Raw genomic sequence first — 24,786 nt, forward strand, 5'->3', positions numbered from 1 at the left:
CGAGGGGGTGGTCACACTTTGGCCCAGTGTACGTCATTTTAAAACATGATTCCGACACAGGGACCCACCACAGCCCTCCCTATGCCCCCCACCAATCCAACCAGTAGAACCATTAGCTCTGGCCCTTCTAACTCTACTATGTACCAATCTGACGGTACATGCACACCAACGGCGCGGACATCCACAGTACGTCCACAGAACGTGTCCGTTATCAGTCCGAAACGGTGAAAATGCATGAAAACAAATCATGCCTTGCACACAGGAACGCGGTGTAAGTGTGACGGAGGTCATCTTGCACCTGTTCACCCCCTTCGGGGATCGAACGTGCGACCTCGTCAACTACAACGGTTCGGCAATGGGAGACACAGTACGATACCGCTGGGCCAAGAGACTAGTCTCTCGGCCCAACGGCACGAGACTGTATGAGGCTATCGGAGGGAGGTTTACCAACGTTCCACGCCAACTCTGTGCTAGTTAGCCTCCGTTACACTCTCCCCCTTAAACCTCACTCCCATCCCGGGTCAGCGGCACCACTGTGACGGAGGTCATCTTGCACCTGTTCACCCCCCTCGGGGATCTAACGTGCGACCTCGTCAACTACAACGGTTCGGCAATGGGAGACACAGTACGATACCGCTGGGCCAAGAGACTAGTCTCTCGGCCCAACGGCACGAGACTGTATGAGGCTATCGGAGGGAGGTTTACCAACGTTCCACGCCAACTCTGTGCTAGTTAGCCTCCGTTACATAAGCGTGGTGCATGTCTGTGCCGACCGGACATGTCCGCGTTGCTCCTTGAAAATAGAACTCGAGTCTATTTTCCTGCGCGGACGTCCGCGTTCAATGCACGGCTCCCATTGAAAATGAATGGCTGCTGCCCGCGGATAGAACGTGGATGTTGACTGTGCAGTGTGAAAGGCAGCCCGCGAACCTCTCGGACTCGCACTGCTCACGGAGACGTTAAGGAAATGTGCCGTCCCTGTGTGCATGTACCGTGAGAGCATTATCATTACATACTCTACTACAGTGATTCTCAAACCTTGGGCCAGAAGATATAATAGAAGTGGGCCTTGAAATAATTTTCCAAAAATCTAAATCATATTTTTGTGTGTGCTGTTGTTGATTTATTTGAGTTTAATTGGTCATTGGGTCAAAGGTGGGCCCCAAATATTTGTGAACGTTTTACAAGTGGGCCCCAAGTTGGAAAAGGTTGGGAACCCCTTTCTCTACTAGGTACCAACCTGGCATGGAGCAGCTGAATCTGAGGCGCTGGGGAGGAGAACACCTTGTGTGTGTGTGTGTGTGTGTGTGTGTGTGTGTGTGTGTGTGTGTGTGTGTGTGTGTGTGTGTGTGTGTGTGTGTGTGTGTGTGTGTGCGCGCGCGTGTGTGTGTGTGTGTGTGTGTGATGGGAGCCCCCTGTAAGCCTAAAGGGCTCCTAATGGCTTCTAATCAGGAGAGGCTTGCTTTAATCACGCACACACACACACACACACACACACAGGCTTGCTTTAATCGGAGCAACACCACAAACACAGCTGAGGGGCACTTATTGCATCCTTCGATCACACACACACGCACACAGTCATGCACACACACACACACACACACACACACACACACACACACACACACACACACACACACACACACACACACACACACACACACACACGTACACACAGCAGGTGTTCCCACCCCTCCCACCTCCTCAGGTGTATCCTCCATTGCGGGGCGTCTGCAGTATAAACACCACCAGGCTTTCTAATCTAGACCCCCTTTGTTGTTGCTGCACGAAATTCAAAGCGGCAGGTTTTCTCTGAACACCTCAATACCCGACCCTGCCCACCCACCCTACTCCAATCACACACGACACACACACACACACGCACACACACACAACCGCACACACATGCACACGCACACACTTCAGGTCTAACTCCTTCCCCCTGTCACCAGATCCCTTTGAATGAAAGCACACAGTTCTGAGAAAGAGGGTGGGTGGGGTGGGATTTTAGAGTTTGGCTGGCACCCACTTTGTAAACAAGACCCGCCAAGACTGGCCCAGAAACGCACATGAACTTATTGCCCCCAATCACACCTCCCTCCGTACGCCCACTAACCTGTACAGCACCTCCTGTCCCCACACACACATCCGTACACCCACTAACCTGTACCGCACATCCTTCCACACACCTGCCCCTTACATCCCTGCTGTGGTGAAATCAAAGTCTTTTATTCCTGTCTGATTTAACTCATGTCATATTGTCTTTTCTCCATTTTATTTATTTTATTATTATCTATTTTAATTTGGCCTGAATCTTTGCTGAGCGCCTTGGTCAATCCTCCTCTTGAAATCCACTTGGTGGTAGTCGTGAATCTTCACTGCCAGGAATCTTACAAAATAGGATCTATACATTCTAGAGGTGGAGGTAGTGGGAAGAATAGATTCATTGGTGCCACCGTGCCACATACTCCAAATGGGTTTGGTTTTACTTGTCCAATTTAACTAGGCGTTTGGCTTGTTGACTGATCACCTGATTGAATTGGACAGGTAAAACAAGGTCATTTGGAATATGAGACTATATTGTAACTAATGAATCCATTTTGTCCATTACTGTCTATAAACAAGGGGAAGAGGTGGAGCCATTGTAGATTTCCTCTTTAAAGGGACACTGTGCAGGAAATGGTCAAAAAAGGTACTGCAACTATGCTGCTTATTGAAATTGGGCTGCCTATTGCCAAATTTGATATTTACATGAAAGTTTACTAAGTATTAAACAAATATTTTCTAGTATGGTCCAAGTACAGTCATTTTTGCAGCTAAAAATGGCTATTTTTGGAAATTCAAAATGGCGGACCATGGAGAAGATCCCCCTTTTCATGAATGAAAAGTGCAATTTTTCCAGTCATAATGAATACTTAGAATTTGATGGTGGTGGTAAGTATTCATTAAAAAGGTAACATTAGTGAATGGGTAGCATGAATTCTGGAAATAAACAACTAAAAATCTCACACAGTGTCCCTTTAAAACACATCTCCACCTCTACTGCCATGTGCAGGTTCTGTAGTAAAAGGTGGAGTCGTTGAGAGAGTTCTAAGAGGCTGTTGAAAATGCCTTGAAAGTGTCTTGAGAATGCATCAGTTTACACATTACACATAAATTAAAACTCCAGATTTAAAAATATCCTTTTTGATCGGCAAAAACGCACCTGTCACAATGATTAAAAAATGGTTAAAAAATATCCCCATACATCTAATCAAGGCCTAAATGGCTTGGCGTCTCTCTCCTGTGTGGTGTTCAGGTTCTGCATGGAGTTTAAGGTGGAGACTCTCTCTCCGCACTGCATGGTGGAGAACCGGCCGTTCACGCGCTGGATGCAGTACCTGCGAGAGGGCTTCACCGTCTGCGTCACATGCCAGCCTCCCGCCATGCACAACGCCACGCAGGGTTGTCAAGGAGACGGCACCGACTCAAACAGGTAGGCTACTGACACATGACTGTTGTCACAGAGACTAGAGACAGCTCTCTCTCTCCATATCTCACTGTGTGTGTGTGTGTGTGTGTTCTCTTCACAAACTAAAACATCACAAGTACCCAAGGGCACAGGACCTGAAACAAGAAATAATTCTTCACATGAAATTCTGAAAATTATTTTGGAATTATTTTGATTATCTACTAGCAAATGTCAGATGAAACCTACGGTCTCAGGCCTGATTCCTTGTGCCCTCTAAGACCTGCCAAGGTCACCACCACTAACTAAAGGTGGCTCACGCAAAAACAAATAGAGGTTTAATTTGTCCCTAACTCCTTGGAGACTGTTTGGCAAACACTTGTTTCCTCAAATATGTATTGCGGGCCGCTTTCTTTGAAAGCCAGGACACCTGAGATAACCATGGTTAACGGTTAAGCCTGGTGATGTTTAAAGCCTGACAAACACCTTTGTAGCCATGCCCGGCCCCTGCCAAGCCCCTTAGAGCTCTGCTCTACTTACTCAAGCGTGCGTGTCCATGTGTAGGTGTATGTGTCTGTTCTGTGTGTGTCTGCTCTCTCTTTTTTTCTGTGTGTGTGTGTGTATGTGTCAGTTCTCTCTCTTTCTGTGTGTGTGTGTGTGTGTCTGTGTGTGTGTGTGTATGTGTCAGTTCTCTCTCTTTCTGTGTGTGTGTGTGTGTGTGTGTGTGTGTGTGTGTGTGTGTGTGTGTGTGTGTGTGTGTGTGTGTGTGTGTCAGTTCTCTCTCTTTCTGTGTGTGTGTGTGTGTGTGTGTGTGTGTGTGTGTGTGTGTGTGTGTGTGTGTGTGTGTGTGTGTGTGTGTGTCAGTTCTCTCTCTTTCTGTGTGTGTGTGTGTGTGTGTGTGTGTGTGTGTGTGTGTGTGCTGTATGTGCATGTGAGTGTGTGCTCGTGTGTGCATGTGAAAGGGGCCAACAGGTCACCTTGACGCGTAGGTCAGAGCTGAGGAAGTGGGGTCACCTGGAGGTCAAGGAGGCTGCAGCCCCTCACACCTCACTGTGGCAGTGACCTTTGACCCTTACCTTAAAGGTGTATGTGTCTGTGTGTGAGCTCTCTCTCTCCCTCTCTCTTTGTGTGTGAGTGAGTGTCCATGTGTGTGTGTGTGTGTGTGTGTGTGAGCTCTCTCTGTCTTTCTCTGTTAGTGTGTGTCAGCTCTGTGTGTGTGTGTGTGTGTGTGTGAGAGAGAGCTCTCTCTCTCTCTCTGTGTGTGTGTGTGTTGATCTTTGACCCTAACTTAGAGGTGCCTTTCAAAGGCAAGACTGTCAGGGGCTGAGGGAGGTGGTGTGGTGTGGTGTGGCGTGGTGTGGTGTGTTGTGGTGTGGTGTGGTGTGGTGTGGCGTGGTGTGGCGTGGCGTGGTGTGGTGTGGTGTGGTGTGGCGTGGTGTGGCGTGGCGTGGCGTGGTGTGGTGTGGCGTGGTGTGGTGTGTTGTGGTGGGAAATGGGAAGTAGACAGATGAATGTGTGGGGGCAGAGGTGGGGAGCCTACAGTATTTAATTCCAGGGGCCACTTAAAATTGTATAAAGTCCTCCAAAGACGCATGGGTGTAATTTTAGGTGTGGATGGTGGGGACATGTCCATACCACTTTTGAGATAAACCTAGCTTGTCCCCACCACTTTTTCACAAATATAATGCAAAAATAGCATTCCTGGACAATTTGCCATTGAAATGCCCCACCACTTTCCAAGCCAAACCTACACCTTTGCAAAGCCGTACTATGAAAGCAAACCAGGATTCCCCCCCTGCACTTTAGGCCTATATTGAAGGCAGCCACCTTTACAACAAACCCCACCTTCACTGGTTCCCCTGAAATTATAACTTTTAATTGTATTGCAAATGTAGTTTCTAAGATTTCTTTTACAAAACGTCATATTTCATGTGAAACTGCATGACATATAAATTATAATGGGGGCCGAATAAGACATAGGCCGGATAAGACATAGGTTCCCCAGCTCTGGTGCTACTATATCAGAATCGTCACAATAGGACATAACTGGAATGCGCAACACTACCTCTTTTTTAATGTATGTTCTATGCAGGGCTCTAAATCAACTTTTTTCATCACTAGCCAAAATGGCTAGTATGTTAATATTACTAGACCAACACACACTCACTATAATGAGTCAAAGTGACTGGTAAGTTTGCTTTTCTACCAGCCAAACAGAATTTTCACCAGCATTTGGCTGGTTGACTGTTAATTTAAAGCCCTGGTTCTATGTATGTCAACTGTTGCCCAGTCTTGCACTTTATATGTCTGTAAGGGTATTGTAAAGGTACTCTAGGTGTAATATATGTATACTGTCTTTGTCTAATTGTCTATGTCCACACCTAGAGTCTAGAGTCTATGTCTGTCTGCATGGGAAAGTAAGAAACATAATTTCAATTCTTTGTATGTCCGGCGCATGTAAAGAAATTGACAATAAAACCGACTTGACAAAGGGGTCTCCATTCAGTTGTATGTATTGGAGGGGGTGCAGGGCTGTTGTTTTTTTTAGATGGTTTTGTCCCGTGCCCATCCAAAGCGGCTAACTGCCCTTTTATAGGGTCCTCAGTGTTGGAACAGACTGTATAATGTACACACAGGCAATCTCATACTAAAGGTTTTGAGAGCTTGCGTTTCAATTAATGACACGCCCTAATTGAAATGCCGGGGTTTTGTATGACACGGTGTGGGTTCCCCCAAGTTCACAGCACTAGCAGTAAATCACCGGAAACGTTCCTCCGTTGAAGTCGATTAAATTGCCTACAGCTAATGAATGCGTGCCTTGATGGTCTGTGAAATATCAGGATTTCAGACTTACTGCAGAGAATGGGTCTCTTATGGAGAAGGTGTCACAGGGGTCAAGTCCATTCTGTGCATTACAGTAGACAGTCAGTCTTGCACCAGGGATGGGCGACTGTATGGCTGGATAAATGACCAATGGGTGGTGTAGGCCGGGATGGTGACATATGGCTGTGTTTGACCTGCGATGGATAAATCATGGACTGGAAGGCTGAATGGTTATATGGATGGGTGGCTAGGTAAATGGGGTCGCTTTCATCCACAGAGAGCTGGAGCTGGGTTATGAGTGATGGGCAAGAGGGTTGTAAGGCCATATGCACAGCTTAATGGTTGTAGACATGGCTTAACGGGGCGGCCCTCTTCCATAGGGAGGAACTGGAGCTGGAGTAATAGGAATAGTATAGGTAATAGGCAAGAAGGTTATACGGCTACATGCAGTGGTGTAGTCTACGTAGAACGCGGGTATACGGAGTATACCCACTTCTACATTTCAGGGATTTCAGTATACCCACTTAAAATTGATTGATCCATTATTTTGAATAGCACAAATATATACAGTATACCCACTTCAAAAAAAGATCAAATATACAGTATACCCACCATAAAAAAGTAGACTACACCACTGGCTACATGCATGGCTAAATGGTTATATGCATGGCTATATATGGTTAAACGGGGCGGCTTTCTTCTGGATCTGGAGCTAGAATGTGAAAAATATTTCATTTATTTTTCTGTTTTATGCATTTTCCTGCAGTTCTGAACTTTCCCATCCAAAAAGCACCTCAAATTATTGACATCGAATGTTTGAGTCCAGGAAGGCTGCGCTAATATAACAATATGATTTTTTGTAGGCCTATCTAGAATGTGTTGCAGCGGGGTGCGTGGCTAGGCTACATGTAGGGCTGCTTTGTACCACAGGGTTAGATGGTAGGTGGACCGACGAGCTGGTTTAATATTAATCCCGCAGCATGAATGATGGATGGAGTGATGGCAGGACGGATGATGAAATATGCATGGATGATTAAATCTGGCTGCTTTATTAACCCATGAAGGATAGAGGGATGGATAGATGGATGGGTATTTGGTTGAATATGGCAGGACGGAAGGTTACATGATGTGGCTGCTGTCTTCCATAAGGATGGATGGTCAAATATGATTGCATAGATGACTACATGTGGTTGCTTTATTAACCCTGGGTGGATGAATGGATGGAAGATAGAAGAGATGTATGGGATAGTTATATATGATTGTATGGATGTTACATGTGGCTGCTTCAGTAGTGCAGGATGGACGCATGACTGAATGGATGTTTGGTTAAATACTGTGTGACTGTATGCTAAGATCACCAGCTGTCCCCTGCCCTCTTTAGAGGAGTTGTTCTCCTGTCGCTGTCTGAAGAAAGCCAAGCAAATCATCAGAGACCCCTACCATACTGGAAATAAACTGTTTGAGCTGCTGCCATCAGGCAGGCGTTACAGGGCTCTGGGTACAAAAACAAACAGGCTAAAAGACAGTTTTTATCCAAAAGCAATCTACACACTTAATTTTGCACAGCTGACTTTATCTAAAATCTGAATTATTTTTATAAAGTATATATATAGGTTTCTCTGTTGATTTTTAAGCACCCTGAGCATCTGCACTTTACCAATTTCGTTGTACCTGTACAATGACAATAAAGTTTCATTCATTCATTCATTCTTTCATTCATTCATTCAAGAGGCCGTCTATTCGGGTAAGAGGCCGTCTATTCTTCCTCAGTCTGTATGGCAGACCAATGGCCAAAAAAACACATACATATCTTTTGTTATAGTACTATATGAACAGGAATATATTATTATTACATTGCACGTAGCTGACGCTTTCATTTATTCAAAGCGATTTACAACTATTATTATTTTTCAGGGTATCGGTTACAGTCCCTGGAGCAATGTGGGGTTAGGTGCCTTGCTCAAGGGCACTTCAGCCATTGATGGAGTTGTAGGGAGAGGTCAGGGGGGATTCGAACCGGCAACCCCTAGATTATAAGACCAACTCTCTAACCATTAGGGTACGGCTGCCCCTATATTAGGCTACGGCTGCCCCTATATTAATATGCAGTATCTATCTACATAGGCATGTCTGCAGATGTGTTGGAAGGAAAACATGTTTCTTTTTTTTCCTTTTCCTTTTGATACTTCTGGTAAGTTGCCAATGGTAAATTGCACTGCAACCAAGTGAGTTGCTAACATACTGTAGCCTACTCAATGGTTTCTTTCTTTTTGTTTTTTTTTACCTCCGCCAAAGAGGTTATGTTTTCGGTCGTGTTGGTTTGAAGGAACAAGTGATTACATTTTGGTGGTGATCTCTGAGTGCTTCTAGTTTTACCTTCACTTTTGACACCTCTACACGTGACTGCTTTTCTCCACAGGGATGCGCTGCTGCAGTGGCAGGCGATGGGCAACCCGCGCTGCAGAGGCACCTGGAAGAAGGTGCAGCGGCTGGAGCACTGTACCTGTCCTCAGGTGCACAGCTTCGTCTTCATCTGACCACAAGCAGGCCACCACCCACCTACAGTACCACCACAGCCAGAGAGATGGCTCTCACCTCACCTGAGCACAGGCAGACGCAGAGGCGGAATCCATGCCAACATTCCAGAACGCCGTCAGGTTCTATTCCAGATTCTGGAATGAAGGTTTTGTGCCTTCTAACTCATTCTGAGCAAGTGATGAACCTCCTGACCCAAGAGTCTGTAGGCCAGGGGAGGTTCCCAACCTTTTCCAACTTGGAGCCCACTTGAAATATTCACAAATGTTCGGGGCCCACCACTTAGCCAAATGAACTATACAACTCAAATAAATAATCAATAGAGACACACAGACACACAGACACAGACAAACACACAGACACAGACACACACACACACCCCACACACACACACACACACACACACACACACACACACACACACACACACACACACACACGCACACGCACACGCACGCACGCACGCACGCACACACACACGATTTTTCAGAAAATGATTTCAAGACCGACTTGGCCCACAGTTTGAGAATAATTGCTCTGGTCCGTTTGACAGTCCCTTGAATCACTTTTGTAAAGATAATATAAAAATGCCTGACTGGTCCCTCATGCTTTAAGTTTTCTCGCTGTAGAAATGTGTCTGAAACAAGGTGCTCGTTGTAAGGCTGTTATTCACGGTGAAGCTGAAGGTGATGTTGACATTGTGTAATCACACAGGTTCACCTTTCCCCAGGCTAGACAAACTTTAGTAATTAATTACCCATACATCTATAATTCTGTACATGTCAATACAAGAGCACCAGAGTGCCAGAAATTCCTGCCTGTGTGCTGTGTGTATAGAGGCGTGTAATAAGCAGACCATATGCCAGCTGTCGAAGTTCGCCTGGAGCACAAAACACAACACTCTTTAGATTAATTATTACACCTCCTGCTCATGAACACGTTCATTGTAATTATGACAAAATCCACTGAAGTATTTGTTTATAACATGCATGACTCTTGTTGTTGTCATTTTATCTGATGTCTTTGTATACAAACAGAATAAATAATAAAAGTTCTATTTGTTTGGAAATGTTTGGAAAGGAGCTCGCCCTCTTGTGGACAAAAATATTTTATTGTACTTTTTTTGTAACAATAGGCAGTACAACACAATAATTATTTACAAATGCAGTTTTCCTTGCAAAGACAAGACTTTCAAAAAATCTATGCGAATGATACATTTACGTTTTAATTTAATGGTAAAAATACATTTTTTGCACCTGTCTATCAGAGCCATCATCCCCCTTCAACATTCATCATAACACTTAAAAATAAACAGCTCCACATTCGATGTACCACTGTTGGAAAATACTGTCAGACACTTTGAACATTTGACGTCACCAAAGAACTGGAAGGCTTCCTGAAGAGCATAAAAGTTCTTGGTAGAACCTCAAAGGTTCCACAGAGCACCTGTAGGGTTCCACTTCCACAATGTCAATCGAATGGATTGTCAAAGAACCTTTTATGGGTTCTTCAGTTTGTCACTGTGGAGGAACCCTTATAGGTTCTTTGAAGAACCTTTTCGAAAAAACTTGGGGTTCTTCTAACCACCTACTGATTCTGAGAACCTTAATAGTGATGATACACTAGGCAACTTTTTGAGCAACGCTATAGGGCAACTATACCATAACTATACCTTTTATTTCATTTGGACAGTTTATCACAACAACACATTTTGACAGCAGAACTTGGATCAGCAGTAGACAACTTTTCCTAATCAATTATCAAAAAAATTAGACACCGTCATCTCGTTGCCCAGCAACATTGCCCAAAAAGTTGCCCTGAGTGTCATCATCTTTAGGGGTTCCCCCACCATGCCAACTGGGGGTTCTTCGAGGAACCTTAGCATTTTTACACCCTTAAATAATAAAAAGAAGAAGGACAAAAAAACACATTTTCTATGTACAGCACATAAACACTACTCCACTCTGTGTGGTTTTTCTCGCGTATTTGACAGTGTTGTCCTTGAACATTAGATGCAACACTGGAAAAATGTCCATTGTAATGTGCAATGGCTTACAAAAACATCTTTTAGATAAAACATTTAAAAAAAGCTATTTTGGTAGCAGTTAGCGGTCAGCAACATGTGGTGTTTCTTAAACATCAGGTGCCTGAATCTGGAAAAAAATACCCTCTAAATTCCTTTGGGGGAAAAAAAGATAAAAAAAACAACTACTTCTCTCTCTTATGTACAAAAATATCCACCACTTCTAGCATGGTAGCCTCAGCCTGCTAACTCACGATGTCTTTTTTCTTGAGTGTCCTCCAGCGGTCCTTCAGCATGACGGCGGTGCGATCCTCAAAGTCGTACTCCTGGAGGATCTGAGCCCACTTGCCCTCGCCATACTTCCTCACGCCCGCCATCAGGAGGCGATCCTGGGGCTCCCTCCACGGCTGTGCACACAGGAAGATGTTGTTTTTTATTTAAAAAATATTTTAATATTTTGTTTGGGTGGGTGCGGGTGGTTGTGTGGGTTTGGGGGGTGGTGGGGGTACAGGGGAAATAAGTGATTTGTTTATTGTTTTATCTGTATTTTCATCTTGGTTTTGACTGCTGCTTTACTTTATTATTCTATTGTATATACTATTTAATTTTTAACCTCAAGGACTACAGACGAAAACTAGCCCAAGGCAAAGTCTGGTGTGATGCATGAAATTGAAACATTTATGTTTTAATTGCACATTGTCCTAATAAACTTGCTTGATGATGATGATGATGATGATGATGTACATTAAGCCATTTTAGCCTGAAGACACATATACGCTGCATCCAGGCTCTTGAGATTTGAGTTTAAAAAAAAAATTAAAATGTGGTTATGTAAAATGAACACATTTGAATGCAAAATGAGGGTCCTAGCTTTTCAATGCAACCTATGTCATGTTTGTATGTGCTTCGGAGGCTGAGATATTTAGGATTTAATAGGCAGAGGGCACCCTTTCCCAAAAAGGGCTTAGGACAAAATGGGTAAATACGTAATGAATATGTATACGATACGATATGATACGATGGCTAGATCTTGCTCAGGCACAAAGGCCTCAGGAAGAGTAGGCCTACATAAGTTTTGCAGCCAAAGATGTTTGTGGCTGGTAATACAAAATAGCAAGACATGGAGAAGATCCACCTATTTATGCATGAAAAGTGTACATTTCTAGGTCATTATGAATACTTCAAATAACATTGATGGTGGTGTTCAATACTCACGAAAAAGAAAACATTCCTGAGTGGGCAGCATCATTTTGGGGAAAAAAAAACAAAAAAACATGATATACCTTTATCTTTACCTTCAAGGTAAAGAGAAAAAAATGGTAGGCGAGCACAAAGGTACCAGAAAATAGCCCTGTGCCCGCTTCCATAGCCCAAGGGGTGCGTTGAGAAGGATACAGCTGTGTGGGGGCGGGGCTTAGTTCCCATTGGGGAGCATTAGTCCATTTTATTTTTCAATACTAAAGGGGGGCATTGTCAAGCTTTTGATGAGGTGAAGGTGGAGTTGGGAGGCTTGTGTTGACGTAAAGGGGGCGTTTGTTCAAAAAAGGTTGTGAACCACTGCTGGTTCCAGGGCTGTGGGGGAGGAGGAGATGAACACGGCCATTTGCTTTCTCTACATTAGGGTGCATCAAACTAGCCTGGTTCTCACCGATGGTGTGTACGTGTGTAGCTCCGGAGCCCCCTGGTGGAGCGGAGCTACACACACTACCGTATGGTAGCGCTGCCATTAACATGCTCTTCTCAAGTAGAAAATAAACGGAGCATTTATTGCTTAAATATCAACGGCAGCTCGCATTGACAAGTCACAGGACAGATTCTAGACAATATTGACTCTTGAGAGGTGAACAGACAACGGTTTTGGAGGAATTTGTTGGAGGTGAGTTGCAATAAATTCACTCAAGAAGAGCATGTTAACGGCAGTGCTGCCAGCGACGGTAGTTTGTGTACACACGCACCGTCAGTGAGAATCAGGCTAGCATCAAACGGCCCAACTTTGGAAAAGTTGCAAAGTTGGCCAGTTTATTTTTCAAGGGGCGTGCGTCCGTCTGATACCCCCAACTCTACATAAGATAAGAGACTCACCTTCTTGGTTCTTACTCCTGCTGTGGTGTTCATGGAGGACTGGGAGGCCTCATCAGACATCCGTCCGACTTCTGCAAGAGAGACAAATCAAGCCATGTGTGTTACTACTAGGGCTGGGTATCGCAGACATGTTCCTGTATCGATTTGATTTCGATTCTTAGGGCTTTGAATCGATGGATCACGATTCAATTCGATTCATTCCGAATCGATTCAATCCGTTCCCTTCTTGGTGCCAGGATTTCCCCCAAAAGATGCTGTTGCCTATTTTTATATAAAAATGTCAAAGGGCTGTGGCGTGACAGTGTTAACAGTTGTTAATTTGTAATATTTTGTATTTTTATATAATTTGTAATAAGTAGTTCTAGGCCTAATTGACTAATACCTACTGGGTATTTTCCATAGACCTAAATTAAACAAAAAGAACAAAAAGAAAAAGAACCAAAAATCGATTTTGTGCCCTGTGAATCGATTATGTGCATTTTAGATTAAATCGATCGATTATCGATTAAATCAGGGCTTTTTTTGAGGGGGAGCAAGGCGGAGCTAGCTCCGGAAGCTCTGAGGCGCGCTCCCCCAGCTGGATCTTGACAAACAATATTTAAATTATAATAATAAATACATACATAAATTAAAGTTTGTTTCGTGCTAATGTCTGGTTTAAATATATGTCTTGGTGATTTCTCAATTCTAATTTGTCCCATGAAAAGAGATAGGCTACTTATAACCATGTCAGTTTGATTTCAATTGCCATAGGCCTAAAGCTGAGAGAGGTTTGAAAAATACTATGTACAAACTAAGGCTATTTAGTCTGATTTGAGGTTTCATAAAATGATATGCATTGCTTAGATAGCCTAGATCTAATGCGGCATTGTGGCCATATTAAACACTAAACGCCATCTGCGCTGTCTTGTTTATTTCTGATATCCTACGCCGAGTCATCTTTATCTTAAACATTACTAACGCAACAGTAGGGGCCTGATTGGTTAACCCGCTGTCTAGCCTTGCATACAGTAGCCTATAAAGTTTAATTTATCAGCCAAATTTAGGCCACCTACTCCTTGCAGACAAATGTCACGCTGTTCGTTGAGGTGGGAGTCTAGATCTGCTGTTGACAGGTGGAAATTTGAAGACACAACGCATATTCGAGGGGGATTGAAAGCACCTTTCCTTGTTAATGACAAGTTAACCTTTACAAAATATCCAAGAAGCTTAATCATGCGATTGCTGTACACAGTTCAAAGGATATTTATTGAGCGAAGTTGTGGGTATTTCCTGCCTATTTCTCCACTCCCGCGGTAACCCCGTGCACCATGTCTGGCTGTCAAAGACGCAATCCAAAATTGAAGTGCGCCAGTTTAAGACAAGCGGCACGACTTGTCGGACTCAAACCTATCATTCCAAAGTCTGTCAGTGATATTGTGACATTTGTGATACAAACTCAGTGTTCAAATGCGTTCTGAATAGGCCACTGAAGACTGAATATAGCCTACTGAGCGCACGTGTTGTTGCCTTTTAAAATTGAGTTCTTGTTTGCTCGTTGTGTGTAATGCACAATGGTGCTATGCGTCATAAAAATACATTTCCGACCTTATATTTTCAGGTGCATGGTTTCATTTTAGTAACTGCATTTCTATTCAGTGACTGGAGATGTAACTGAATGAGTGGGGATCGAGGGCACTTTATAGGCCTAAAGTGTCGAAGGATATCGAGGGATTTTTATTGGCCTAAATATCAGTATTAATTTACTTCAACATTAGTCATAATGGCGACTAGAAAAGGGGACCAGCAAATGTGACCCTGGGCTTTGCGTTCTATTAATTTGATATGGTTATGCAGAGAGTATGAAACTGCGCAGGGTATTCGGTGCTACTGCATGGTTCCGAATTCGCTCTCGGCACGTAGGTCTACAGATAAAGGATGCGTGATGCTGCGTTTACCAGAGCAAACTAACAAACTTTCCTTTTGGCATTGGCCTGCATGCTGAATAGTCCACTGTCCATTTTCCCAAATGAAATCAGAATATTCCCAGCATTCAGTAGCAGGTAGCCTATTTATACCGTTCCATATTTGTATTTGATATTGCGCATACATCCCCATTCACGGGGTTGTTCGACCCCCCCCATGCGCTTTTTTTCGCGCCGGAGCTACTCCTCCTCCGCGCTCCGGGACCTCCGACTTGACAAATTAAGCACTGGATTAAATCAATTATTTTACCCAGCCCTAGTTACTACTAACAATGCTGCCTTAGCATTGGCGCTACCACAAAAAAACTGCTGCCATAGAAAGTGTTTTTTTTTTTGTAACACGGCTGACCAGACTGCTGACTAGCAAACTGATGAGCACCGATTTCAATACGATCAAAGGGAGATATACAGAGCAAATACTACACACACACATGCACAAAACAAAAAATGCATTTAATTAAGCAATCAAATTCAATGCTATCTTGAATACATTGGAAATATGTAAATGGTGCAAATGAACGTACTTAATCTGGCCTTGCGTACCGACTTCTTAGCAGTATCAGGTATCCACGGGTCCGTAGCTCGAGATTTTCCGAGCAGCCTTTTCTTGGACCTGCACAGGAAACAAGAGCAAATACACAGAAATGTTATAAGAAAATACATAGACATGTTATGAAGAAATACATAGACATGTTATAAGCAAATACAACATGTTATAAGAAAATACATAGACATGTTATAAGCAAATACATAGACATGTTATAAGCAAATACACAGACATGTTATGAGCAAATACATAGACATGTTACATAACATTACATTACATGGCATTTGGCAGACGCTTTATAACCAAAGCGACTTTCAAAAGAGGACATAATCAAGCCAACATCACAAGCAAATACAAAGTGCCCAGGAAATATACAGAACAACAAGTGCAGTTGTAAAAAGGGGTTAGTTTTTTTGTTTTTGTTATGAGCAAATAATACATAGACATGTTATGAGAAAATACAGACATGTTATGAACAAAATACATGTTATGAACAAATAAATAGACATGATATGAACACATAAATAGACATGATATGAACAAATACACAGACATGTTATGAGTGCTGGCAAAAGAGTCCTGCTGGATCTATCCACACAGCTGATGCGCTAACTGACTTTGCATCAAGTTTTGAGTGGAAAACACAAACAGGCGGACAGACAGGACCGACAGACAACGAGAGAGAGCAATCAGGAAAGAACAAGAGAGAGGCAACAAATGGAAAAGCACGACAGACAGAGGGAGAGAGAGAGAGAGAGAGAGAGAGAGAGAGAGAGAGTGCAGAGGCAATGACTCACCTTCCATTAAGCTTCGAATGCAGCACAAAGTCTTCCTCCCTGTTGGTTCAAAGGAAAGAAGTTCAAAGGAATGAATTACTTGAGAGATTTTCCAACATCCTGAAAATTCAGATAGCAGAAGTCATAGAAAAAAAAATGTGATGGAAAAGCTGGATGTTATATGAAAATATGGCTGTTTTGGAACCATATGAACACTACAGGCAAAAGCTAAGCATCATACTAATCATACTGAGAGAGAGAGAGAGAGAGAGAGAGCGAGAGCGAGAGCGAGAGAGAGAGAGAGAGAGAGAGAGAGAGAGAGAGAGAGAGAGAGAGAGAGAGATATTTTCATACTGGGAGAAAGGCCTCACTGAAGGCACGTTCAGGTCAACAGAGAACCATGGCGGTGTCCGTTCCCACACCTAATCTCGAACCGGCTGGTGTGTTCACACTGCGAATCTGAGAGTTTAAGGCCGACAAATATTGATTTTCCAAAACCTGACAACAACGTGGACGTCAGCAGGTTCATCTGGGTGTCCCATGGTCACATACGGAAAAGTTCAGAGCCGCGTATGAACACGGATGGTTTGCAGGTAAGCACTTTAGAGCCGAGCGTAACTGGTGTGGGGACGGGCACCAGGTTGGCATGAAAACAGCATTACGCCCAAACTGAGTGAGGGAGACGGGTCCATAACCTAATATCACTCAATCACAAAGTCATAAAATGTTTATGACATTGACATAATTTCTGACACATGCGTTACGACACTCTAACGACACTGTTATGTCATGCGTATGACACCGGCATCAAGAAAAGTGTTATCATAAATAGTGTGGGAGAATAAGATATAAGATATAAGGACACACTGAGGGAGGCTGAAAAAGGTGTGGTAACACAGACGGACACGTTAGTCAGGTGTTAGCACAAAATAACAAGCGTTTAAAAAGTAAACTACAGTGTTCTACAGCTTCTATCTTCCAGTGATATTTGTCAATATGATGCACCTGCATACTGATTACTGAGGGATGATGCGCAGAGGCCCAATTGAATTGAGACAGGAAATAATGAGCGAGATGGGCCATACTTTTTTGGCTGCTCTGTGGTCTCGTCTGGCTGGTTGGCGGAGTCGTCTGTGGGTGTAGCGACTTCTTCTCCTCTTTTCCTCCTCTTCTCCTCCGGTTCTTGGGGGGGTGACTGCTGTACATTTGACTTATCCTGCTTGGCCTGAACCACCTTACTCCCCGCCTGATGGACAAGAGTAGACAAGTGTTTGTGTGTGTATGTATGTGTGTGTGTGTGTGTCACAGGGGTCTCAATGGCGCTCGTATGTACCATGTGCGCGTGGGCAGCCATGGCCTAGTGGTTAAGGAGATGGACTTCAAAGGTTCAAATCCCACCCTTACCACTCCCCCACCACAATTCATGGCTAAGGTGCCCTTGAGGCACCTAACCCCACACTGCTCCAGGGACTGTAACCAATACCGTGTACTTAAAAAGTAAGTGTAAGTCGCTTTGAATAAAAAAAGTGTCAGCTAAGTGTAAGGTAATGTATGCAGTGATGTAACCAAAACTTAATTAGTAAAAGAGAAAAAACACGCACATCCGTCTCAAAAAGATTGGGTGCAGGACCAGCAAAAATACCATGAAAAAACTGAAAGAAAAGTCCACGACACCAAGCTCCCGTTGCTCTTTTTAGATGCGTCCCACGCATCTCTATAAGAGGCTTTGGTGTCCGTCCGTCCGCCGTCCCGTGATGCGTTTCTGAATTGTGATTCCCTCTTGTGATTCCCTCTTGTGTCCACAAGGTGGCAGTCGCTCAGTGGAGTGGCAGAGCTCAGTTTTGGCCTGGAGCTCATGCGTGCAAACCAAAACGTTACGTCTACCATAATGGTTAGCAAACCGGCTACGCAGCTGATTGATAGCATTATCTGACACAACTGCTAAGAGGCTTTGGTGTCCGTCCGTCCGCCCGTGATGCGTTTCTGAATTGTGATTCCCTCTTGTGTCCACAAGGTGGCAGTCGCTCAGTGGAGTGGCAGAGCTCAGTTTTGGCCTGGAGCTCATGCGTGCAAACCAAAACGTTACGTCTACCATAATGGTTAGCAAACCGGCTACGCAGCTGATTGATAGCATTATCTGACACAACTGCAGAAGCACAGAAGTCTGTATGCATATTCCATCCATGTGTGCCATGTGTGCTAGCCGAGTTCCTAAACATTCACACAAAGACGTCTTCAGATAAGGAGGATAACTGTCAAGCGCCACACTCAACAAACTCTTCATGGTCAATAACACCAAGCGGAGCACAAAAAATAGGAAGGCATGAGACATTTGCAGATAGCGTTTCCTATGTTCAGTGTTGTTAGACTACACAGCGTCACCACTCAAAACAAACAACACCCTTTGAAGAAAACAACAGCCCGAACACCGGCAATCCCCTGGATTTTTTGACAATGCTGTGAGAAGTGCAGGCAAGAGAGCAACTCGCGCTTTGAGCGTGGGTGGAGTGAATTACTTCGATACTTCGATTAGATTTCACAGACACGCGAGCACAGGGAGAGTGAAGGCTGTGTTTCTGTTGATCATACGCACGCGCGTCTTTTAAAGGGTTTGTTCGGGGCGACCACTTGACAGAGAGCGCGCTTTTCGGTTTATGCAGTAAATGTCTCATTGATTAGTTTTTTGAATTTACAGTGTGTCTGTAACGGTCCACGAAGACAATATCCACGTGAAAACGCAAACGCCTGCAAACCACTGTTTTGACAGAAAGACAGTTCACCTGTCGCCTACTCTGTTTACTTCCCAAAGCGGCATTTAAAAGTATTCCATGAAATCCAACATCAACGTCACTTCAAATAGGTGACCGCATCATGCACACACATTAAATAACACTTCAGTGAGGGGGGGACATCACTGCTCTCATATTAAAGTGAAAAGAGAATTTCACATTTTAGTTTATTTAATGCAGTAGTAGGGAATGGATCGCACTCAATTTTTCTTCTTTCTTGTGGTTTTATTTTATTTTATCTTTGCAGGGACTGACATGACAGACGTTTCGGCTGCACAGAGCCTTCTTCAGTGTCACAGATTCAGTCTATTTCCTGAAGTCTTTTAAAGGAACAACCTCCTTGTCACCTGTTTCTAATTGCTCATTAGAGATGGTGCAGCAGGTGCCCCACCACATCAAGCTTTTACGCCGTTCATTAAGTGGGGTGCCCTCTGCGCCACCTGTTGGAGCATAACAGACACAGTTTATTTAATGTATGCAAAATTTCACATAGCCTATTCATTGAAATCTGTCCAGAAAGGGTTGTAATCCAAGTTTGCCTGTTTTTTATGTGTTTGTAATTATTATTATTTTTTAAATACAACAAGTCCGACAGGCGGACAACAGATGCGTCCGTCTATGCCCTTTCTGAACCTTTTTTGCCCAAACGCCCCCTTGGCCTCCTCATAACCTGTCAAGGCAATTTATCAATAAGCCTACCATGTACTGTATAAGCCTGGATTTGAAAAAGTACCATAGGTTTTCAACAGTGTTGGGCAAGTTACTGAAAAACTGTAATGCATTGCTGATTACATACTAGCCAACTGTCTTTTCAAAATAATCCCTTACACTACATTTAGCAATTTGGGGACCTAAGGCGAATTTAGTTAGGGGGGCCATCGGCCCATCCCATATCACATTTTTTTTAACATAAAATCTCAATTTTTTTTATTTATTTATTTTTATCACGATTTTTTTATTTAAAAAATAATAATAATTACAAACATAAAAAAACAGGCAAACTTGGATTACAACCCTTTCTGGACAGATTTCAATGAATAGGCTATTTGAAATTTTGCATACATTAAATAAACTAAAATGTGAAATTCTCTTTTCACTTTAATATGAGAGCAGTGATGTCCCCCCCTCACTGAAGTGTTATTTCATGTGTGTGCATGATGCGGTCACCTATTTGAAGTGACGTTGATGTTGGATTTCATGGAATACTTTTAAATGCCGCTTTGGGAAGTAAACAGAGTAGGCGACAGGTGAACTGTCTTTCTGTCAAAACAGTGGTTTGCAGGCGTTTGCGTTTTCACGTGGATATTGTCTTCGTGGACCGTTACAGACACACCGTAAATTCAAAAAACTAATCAATGAGACATTTACTGCATAAACCGAAAAGCGCGCTCTCTGTCAAGTGGTCGCCCCGAACAAACCCTTTAAAAGACGCGCGTGCGTATGATCAACAGAAACACAGCCTTCACTCTCCCTGTGCTCGCGTGTCTGTGAAATCTAATCGAACTATCGAAGTAATCTCCACCCACGCTCAAAGCGCGAGTTGCTCTCTTGCCTGCACTTCTCACAGCATTGTCAAAAAATCCAGGGGATTGCCGGTGTTCGGGCTGTTGTTTTCTTCAAAGGGTGTTGTTTGTTTTGAGTGGTGACGCTGTGTAGTCTAACAACACTGAACATAGGAAACGCTATCTGCAAATGTCTCATGCCTTCCTATTTTTTGTGCTCCGCTTGGTGTTATTGACCATGAAGAGTTTGTTGAGTGTGGCGCTTGACAGTTATCCTCCTTATCTGAAGACGTCTTTGTGTGAATGTTTAGGAACTCGGCTAGCACACATGGCACACATGGATGGAATATGCATACAGACTTCTGTGCTTCTGCAGTTGTGTCAGATAATGCTATCAATCAGCTGCGTAGCCGGTTTGCTAACCATTATGGTAGACGTAACGTTTTGGTTTGCACGCATGAGCTCCAGGCCAAAACTGAGCTCTGCCACTCCACTGAGCGACTGCCACCTTGTGGACACAAGAGGGAATAACAAGAGGGATCACAATTCAGAAACGCATCACGGGCGGACGGACGGACACCAAAGCCTCTTAGCAGTTGTGTCAGATAATGCTATCAATCAGCTGCGTAGCCGGTTTGCTAACCATTATGGTAGACGTAACGTTTTGGTTTGCACGCATGAGCTCCAGGCCAAAACTGAGCTCTGCCACTCCACTGAGCGACTGCCACCTTGTGGACACAAGAGGGAATCACAAGAGGGAATCACAATTCAGAAACGCATCACGGGCGGACGGACGGACACCAAAGCCTCTTATAGAGATGCGTGGGACGCATCTAAAAATCGTGATAAAAATAAAAAAATAACAAAAATAGAGATTTTATGTTAAAAAAAATGTGATATGGGATGGGCCGATGGCCCCCCTAACTAAATTCGCCTTAGGTCCCCAAATTGCTAAATGTAGTGTAAGGGATTATTTTGAAAAGACAGTAGGCTAGTATGTAATCAGCAATGCATTACAGTTTTTCAGTAACTTGCCCAACACTGTTGAAAACCTATGGTACTTTTTCAAATCCAGGCTTATACAGTACATGGTAGGCTTATTGATAAATTGCCTTGACAGGTTATGAGGAGGCCAAGGGGGCGTTTGGGCAAAAAAGGTTCAGAAAGGGCATAGACGGACGCATCTGTTGTCCGCCTGTCGGACTTGTTTTAAAGATGAAGGGCATGCTGCCCGAAACGTCACATTAAAAAAAGAGCAACGGGAGCTTGGTGTCGCGGACTTTTCTTTCAGTTACCAAAACTTAATTATTCATTGAAATGAGCACAAGTATCAGTACAACACAGGACAACTAGGACTCTGCCAGTTGGCATCTGTTGCACACATATAAGACAAATACCTGTAACAGGAAGCTGGATGGGTCCTCCTGGATGAAAGTCTCGATGAAGGTGTGCACCTTCTCCAACAGGCGGTCGAAGCTGAAGCTGGCCAGGTAAGCACCATGTATGTTCTTGGAACTCACGATGGAGGACAGATTCGTCTGTAATTTCTACGGACGGTTACGACGCCAGCCAAACAAAAAGAGAGAAAATGAGCACAACAGTAAGTCGCTTAAATGGGGCACTATGAAGAGCTCAGTTTTTGAAAGCCACACATACACTAACCTGCAAGCATACACACTACTGTACTGTATGCATTAACACACACACACACACACACACACACACACACACACACACACACACACACACACGGTTACTTGAGAGAGAATTTTTGGTTATTACTCTGATCAGTGGTAGATCAGTGGTAGTTGTTGGCTACACAATAATGTGATGTAACACACACACACATACACACACACACACACACACACACACACACACACACACACACACACACACACACACACACACTGCGTATACATGCAGTTCAGTATCCCGAATATGATCGGGTTATTAAGTATCCCGAATTTGCGCTTGAGCATATAAACACGTCAGTATCCCATACTGAGAAATCGGGATATGCTAGATGGAGTATTCCGACAGAAACCGGGATCAGGGTTCCCACTCTAATTCAGATATAAAATTCCATGATTTTCCACGACTTTCCAGACCCAAAAAACTGAATTTCCATGACCACTTCCATAAAAAGACATGACACTAAAAAGTGTGAAAACTGAAGATTATCTTCACCCCTAGAGCCGACGCAGAGCCATCGCGAAACTTCAGTGGGCTCACTGCATTGTAGAATGATGGTGAAGCGTTGTAGTATAACCAGTAAGAAACAGTGTTATACACCAAACAAAAAAAGTTTTTGCTTTTACACAACTACTAAGAAAATTCCATGATATTCCATGACTATGCATGCAAAATGGTAAAATCCCATGACTTTCCATGACTGGAAAAAACTTTTATGAAATTCCATGATATTCCAGAAATTCCATGACCCGTGGGAACCCTGCGGGATACTGCCGGATGTAAACACCTTATCCCGGATACAGGGGCTTCCCATAGAATGCTGTCGCTGGTATCCAGGCTAGACGCATTTGAAGAGAATTCTACAACGGCCAAGAATGTTGACTGGGATATTACGTTCTGTGCTCATATAAACACCTTATCCCAAATATGATCATAACCGGGATATGCCTCATATTCAGGATACAGAACTGCATGTATACGCACTGACAGACACACACACACACACACACACACACACACACACACACACACACACACACACACACACACACACACACACACACGGTTGTGTCAGGCACCTGTGGAAGGTCGCACTCTTTCTGTAGCCACTGCAGAGCGTTCTTGGCCATCAGGTGTTTCCCTTTCTCCAGACATATGGCCACCGACTACAACGTAAACACACAACACAACAAGCCACTGAAAGTCAGATCATGTAGGGCTGGGGCTCAATGAGTTGTTTTTTTTTAAATAGTAGCAGACGTCAGGTGGTACAACCACAACTAATGATCCTTCACTAATCAATAACTGGTAATTAGATAATCTACAAACAATAAATATGCTTCTTAGATAATCCAGCAATAATAATAGTAATAACAATAATAATAATAATACTACTACTACTACTACTAATAATAATAATAATAACAATAATAATCTTTTAAAAACCCATGCAATGCTGGCATTTGCTGTGGTTGCTCCACCCTGACGTCCGCTACTACAAAATAGTCAATGACCCATAGATACAAAGGTCTATGTGAGTTATGTTTTTGCACATATCCGACCTGAACAAAAAGCAGTCGCATTACGGTGCGGTGGAGATTGCAGTCGGCGACAGCATAGTCCATGGCTTTCCAAACGGTGACAGCCGACATCAGAGGCGTAACTTTCTCGTCATGGGTGTACTGGACGTCTGACAACAACAATCAGTATCGTTCGTGTCATGAAAGTAGTAACATTGCAATAAGGTAGGGTTTCAGTTCATCGATCCCTTTTCAAGTTCTGAGAGCTAGTGTTCACGTTACCCAAGTTTTTGGCGTCCATAATCCTGGCCAGGAATCCACAAACTAGCTTCTTCTTCATCTGGCTCTCTTCCAGCTCAACACCATCGATCATAACTACAGACGGGTTTTAAAATACAATCTGACGTGAACACATTTCATTTTAGCATACATCAACACAGCCATGCATGGTGTTTTATTACTTTTATGTTACTTTACCTTCGAACGCCTTTACGGTTTTCATGAACTCGGCTGTGTTCCTGTCCTTGAAATGATGTGTTATAGCTAGAAACAAATAGTCTATAATCCACGATTTAACGAGACGATCAACATCTTTAAAAGATGTGATTTCTTCTGTCGTACTCGTAATCGTTCTCATACTCTCGAGAGATACGTTTCCGTTCATTTGAAACACTTTAAACAACTTCAAAACAACCACAGCTTCACTCCGTCAAACAAAACAATCGGTCTGTTTTGATGTCTTTCGCGCGCTTCCGTTTGGACGACAAAAAGGGAAGTTCTACTAAAACTACATCGACACCTAGCGGCATGGAGAATAAAGGCAACTGTGTCTGCCATTAACTGTAGGCCTATAAAGTCACAGATAGGCCTTTAAGATAGCCTATGCATTCTTACGTCCAATATGTAATTTATAGTAGGCTAGTTTATTTCCAGATTTTATGATCCCCATAAACAAACAAACGAACAAACAAAAAAACAAGCACACAATTTTAATGAATATAGACCATCACCAATCTAGCATATTCTTTATGGCCTGTAAATAGCCTACTTTTCATGGTAGGCATATAGGTGTAGTAGGC

At 43.4% G+C, this 24,786-nt stretch overlaps 2 protein-coding genes across 3 annotated transcripts in view; one reads left to right on the plus strand and one right to left on the minus strand.

Moving 5' to 3' along the window:
- The window catches only part of LOC134454971 (somatomedin-B and thrombospondin type-1 domain-containing protein), a 22,247-nt gene extending 13,143 nt beyond the window's left edge, over positions 1–9,104 (plus strand). For both annotated transcript variants that reach the window (XM_063206050.1, XM_063206049.1), the window contains 2 exons: positions 3,302–3,478; positions 8,694–9,104. In XM_063206050.1, coding sequence (XP_063062120.1) covers positions 3,302–3,478; positions 8,694–8,811 — 295 coding nt within the window. In that variant the 3' untranslated portion in view covers positions 8,812–9,104. The remainder of the gene's footprint in view (positions 1–3,301; positions 3,479–8,693) is intronic.
- Positions 9,105–9,901: 797 nt separating this feature from the next.
- terf1 (telomeric repeat binding factor (NIMA-interacting) 1) lies at positions 9,902–24,448 on the minus strand. The gene is made up of 10 exons (XM_063206473.1): positions 24,185–24,448; positions 23,990–24,082; positions 23,750–23,877; positions 23,267–23,353; positions 21,890–22,039; positions 17,287–17,447; positions 16,223–16,261; positions 15,403–15,491; positions 12,915–12,985; positions 9,902–11,239 (listed from the first exon to the last, which is right to left on the minus strand). Exons 1-10 carry the CDS (start codon positions 24,369–24,371, stop codon positions 11,078–11,080), a joined length of 1,167 nt encoding a protein of 388 aa, XP_063062543.1. The 5' UTR covers positions 24,372–24,448; the 3' UTR covers positions 9,902–11,077.
- Between the last annotated feature and the right edge of the window lie 338 nt (positions 24,449–24,786).

This window comes from Engraulis encrasicolus, chromosome 9 (assembly GCF_034702125.1).
Source record: "Engraulis encrasicolus isolate BLACKSEA-1 chromosome 9, IST_EnEncr_1.0, whole genome shotgun sequence".
NCBI classification, from domain to species: Eukaryota; Metazoa; Chordata; class Actinopteri; order Clupeiformes; family Engraulidae; genus Engraulis; species Engraulis encrasicolus.

Bases quoted from the DNA above. Each gene is read 5' to 3' on its own strand.
- terf1 (XM_063206473.1), bottom strand. From the start codon at position 24,371: ATGAACGGAAACGTATCTCTCGAGAGTATGAGAACGATTACGAGTACG. The intron at 23,878-23,989 runs GTAACGTGAACA...TGTTGTTGTCAG, and splicing joins TATGGACGCCAAAAACTTGG to ACGTCCAGTACACCCATGAC. The intron at 17,448-21,889 runs GTATTTGTCTTA...CTTGTCCATCAG, and splicing joins CATCCAGCTTCCTGTTACAG to GCGGGGAGTAAGGTGGTTCA.